We start from the raw sequence: 3,959 nt of genomic DNA, 5'->3' as shown, positions 1-3,959 counted from the left end.
ATGTACACTGGTACAGATAGGAACTGGAAACACAGGGAATCCAGGACAGATGATCCCTTCAGGACCAGTGCTGAGCGTGGTTATACTGGGAGGGTGGAGGGAGCGTGGGGTAGAAAGGGGAATTACAAGGATCTACATATATTCTCCTCCCTGGGGGACAGACAACAGAAAAGTGTGTAAAGGGAAATATTGGACAGTGCAAGATATGAATAATTAATAATCGGTAAATTATCAAGGGTTCATGAGGGATGGGGGAGTGGGAAAGAAGGGTTAAAAATGAGGAGCTGATGTCAGGGGCTTGGGTGGAGAGCAAATGTTTTGAGAATGATGAGGGCAATGAATGTACAAAAGTGCTTTATACAATTGATGTATGTACTGATTGTGATAAGAGTTGTATGATCCCCTAATAAAATGATTTAAAAATTGTAAAAACATGACAAAATAATAGTTTATGGATTATCAAGGGTTCATGAGGGAGAAGGGAGTGGGGAGGGAGGGGAAAAATTAGGAGCTGATACTAAGGACTCAAGTAGAAAGCAAATGTTTTGAGAATTATGATGGCAACAAATGTACAAACATGCATGACACAATGGATGTATGTCTGGATTGTGATGCGAGTTGTACGAACCCCCCATAAACTGATTTTAAAAAACTGGGTCAAGAGGAAGATCAATAACCAGATGTCACATTGTGACCTAACCACAATTGTAGTCATCTAGCTGCTGTGTACTTTCCCATCTTTGGCCCAGAGCCACAATGGATTCGCCAGAGGGTTAAACTGCATGGGGGACCTCAAGTGAATCTGGGGCTTTCACGGTCCTCCACAGCCTTCTGCAAGTCAGGTGCTCACAGTTTAACCTCTGATACCATTCCCTCCTCTCCTCTGTGCTTGGATTTTATTATTTACAATTCTTGGACCACGCAAGCTGGTTTGCTTCCTCCTTGTGGACTTAGCCAACATCTCATTTAGATACCTGTTTGTTTGAAGACAAGCCTTTAAGACCCGACAGGGCATCATCTGCCTTCTTCACCACCCTTGGCTCTAGTGATCACTTCATGGGGGTAGGTATTGAGCAGGGCTGTAAGACAGTTAGCTTTTGATAGTGTAGGTACCTAATATTGTACGATAGAGGTAAACAGGCATAAGACGGAAAGCTTGACTAACACTCTATTTCCATGAAAAAGTATGTTCAATGAGAAACAAAGTTAAAACCCACTACATCTACCTATGGAAATTTGTCATATGATTTTGATGGTTAATTAAATTAAATAATATATGGATCAGCTACCAAAAAAAACATCTTGGTCAAATGCCTAAACTGTTTAATCAATGTATGATTCCTCTGGGTTTCTGGGGGCACCAGATGTAGTATAAATAAAATAACTTTCATGATTATTTCACAGATTATAATGTCAACCTCTGAGGCCTCCAGATACACACACACACACACACACACACACACACACACACACACACAGTATCTATCTCCTGGTGACAGTTTATTTCATTCTCCACAGTGCTCCTATATACCTAAGTGTGGAAAAAACTTTGAAGAATCCATGTCCCTGGTGAATGTTGTCATGGAAAACTTCAGGAAATACCAACAATTCTCCTGCTATTCTGACCCGGAAGGAAACCAGAAGAGCGTCATCCTAACGAAACTCTACAGTTCCAACGTGCTGTTCCATTCGCTCTTCTGGCCCACCTGCATGATGGCAGGGGGGGTGGCGATCGTGGCCATGGTGAAACTGACACAGTACCTCTCCCTGCTCTGTGAGCGCATCCAACGGATCAACAGATAAAGGCAAACATGGACGAGATCACTTTTATTTAAAGCTCAAATACTGTTTTCTTTCATTCTTCACCAAAGAACCTTAAGTTTGTAGTGTGCAGTCTGTTATGAGTTCCTCAATATGTTCTTATCCGTAGAGCAATAATGCAACAGCTGTGGTATATGCAAACAGGATGGCTTTCTTATTCAGAAGAAAGACCTGTGTTGGGTTGGTTGGTTGCTTTCATACTCTTGTTTCTGTGCTTCCTTCTCCCATTCAGCCGAAATAGGGCTCGGTGATTCACTTGCCTAGTTTTGTGGACGAATGTAGACAACATCCGTGTGATATGGTCTTCTGAGTTGTCAGACCTCTTGAAGACCCTTCTGCAATATTTTTCATCATTCATTGTTTACTAAAGCTACAGCCAAAAAGAATTGTTTATTCTTTTCCGTACCCTAAGCTGAGCCCTATTGCAAGTACAGGGACGAGATGCCCCAACTAAAGGGTGGTGAGCATTTTCCTTGTATTTTTACCATCTCACTGTAAAAAGGAAGGGAGGAGAGGAAACCCAGACAGCTACTTTTCTTTCATCACTTTGTACTCATGGCGTTGGATTTTTTACCTGGTTTCTCAGAAAATAAGCTGTTTTCATTAGCCAATTTGATCATCTCTTCCTGTGGTATAAACAGAAAATGACCAGAGCCCTTCTCCATTTAAGACCCTGCTACTGTGTGAGGAGCTGACATTTACAAGGAGTTTATTGCCTATGAACTGACTGACTATTGGTGGCTGCTCGGGTACAATCTCAGAAAGTCTACTTAACTAAGACATTTGCTTGGCATTTTGCATTTCATTTCAGTGGTTAGATGAAGAAATTAAGATCTGACTTCCTGGTCAGAACCGGTGGATTATTTTCAAATGGGTAAATCTATTGTGACAAATTAATATGTTGGAATATTGCTCTTTGGACATTTGTGTTTAAGCTCAAGAATGTGTAGTCTCTCCTTGGACTCTATCAGGATTCTAAAGCTGTGTGCTCAGAATCTTTGTCTCTTCCTCATGTGTCATTTTTCTATTTAGAATTCCCTGCTGGTTGTTATATTTCATAAATCGAGTAAACCTTTTTTTTCTGTAACAAACAAGGGAACCGAATAACAGATTTAAAGGAACCCTTTGCTCACATTGCCGTTTCTTTGTGATTTAAGAGGGGAAGGGAGGGGCTCTTTTAAATGAAATATTCCATGCTTTATTTAATATTAATTCCAAAAAGAAAACACAAGTATATCTTTCTCATCTATATTTAAGTACATTTTTGTAACATCAAAATTTGGGCTTTTTTTATTTTAGAAATAGCAAAATTTTACAAATCATACCTTTGAAGTGAATGGTAAAATGAGTTTGATGAAGTGGAAATTAATCTGCAATATTGTAACTCATAGTTTGACTTTTCATAAGCAAATAAATCCCTAGGGTGCAATGAGGACTTCAGATGTGTAATTAAAATTAAAACACACACACACACTAAATCAGCAAGGTTTGAATACCACTTCTATTCTAAGCTAACCAGGCCATGAAAATCTAAAAATCTATGACTTACTATCTTTAATAGCTTAAAAGATTGCAAATAAAGTAAGTCTTTCATATATATGGATGAACATATATACACATAAATATACACATACAATGCTGTGAACATTTGGAAAATATGATGAAACCTTATAACAACTATACATTAAGGACACAAATCTGAACAGAGAAATTTTTGTGATTATGAAGCTCAAATTTTGTAATCTTTAATGTCCCTTGGACTTCCCTTCAAGTGATCCAAAGGTAAAACATATGTAAATGAAATCATTTGATGAGAGGTTTCTTTTGTTTTTATTTTAATCTGGATCTTTAATTTAAATTTCCCAACTGATGTTTCAGATAAAAATATTGAAGATTTCAAAATAATGATATCAAAAAGAAGCTAAGTATAGTTCCTTGAATCCTAATATTAATTAATAAAAGAGAAATATCTTGGAATAATAATATTTAAAGCATTTACACATGTTAACTAATGTGATGCTTATAGCAATTTCTGGAAGAAGACACTAATATTAGCCCATCTTACAGATGAGAACATCGAGATAAAGAGATGTTAAATAAATTACCCAAGGTTACACAGATATTAAAATGATGGAAAC

At 37.7% G+C, this 3,959-nt stretch overlaps 1 protein-coding gene across 1 annotated transcript in view; it reads left to right on the top strand.

Moving 5' to 3' along the window:
* Nucleotides 1-3,099, top strand: part of KCNMB2 (potassium calcium-activated channel subfamily M regulatory beta subunit 2) — a 367,341-nt gene extending 364,242 nt beyond the window's left edge. Inside the window, exon 5 of the mRNA XM_004708595.3 lies at nt 1,519-3,099. Within this exon, the coding sequence (XP_004708652.1) occupies nt 1,519-1,803 (285 nt within the window). The 3' untranslated portion in view covers nt 1,804-3,099. The remainder of the gene's footprint in view (nt 1-1,518) is intronic.
* Nucleotides 3,100-3,959: the final 860 nt, after the last annotated feature.

The sequence above is a fragment of the Echinops telfairi genome, unplaced genomic scaffold (assembly GCF_000313985.2).
Source record: "Echinops telfairi isolate 266 unplaced genomic scaffold, ASM31398v2 ScPeMD7_4225;HRSCAF=4972, whole genome shotgun sequence".
NCBI classification, from domain to species: Eukaryota; Metazoa; Chordata; class Mammalia; order Afrosoricida; family Tenrecidae; genus Echinops; species Echinops telfairi.
The sequence above is the reverse complement of the archived record's forward strand: the minus strand, read 5'-3'. Positions and strand labels throughout refer to the sequence as shown.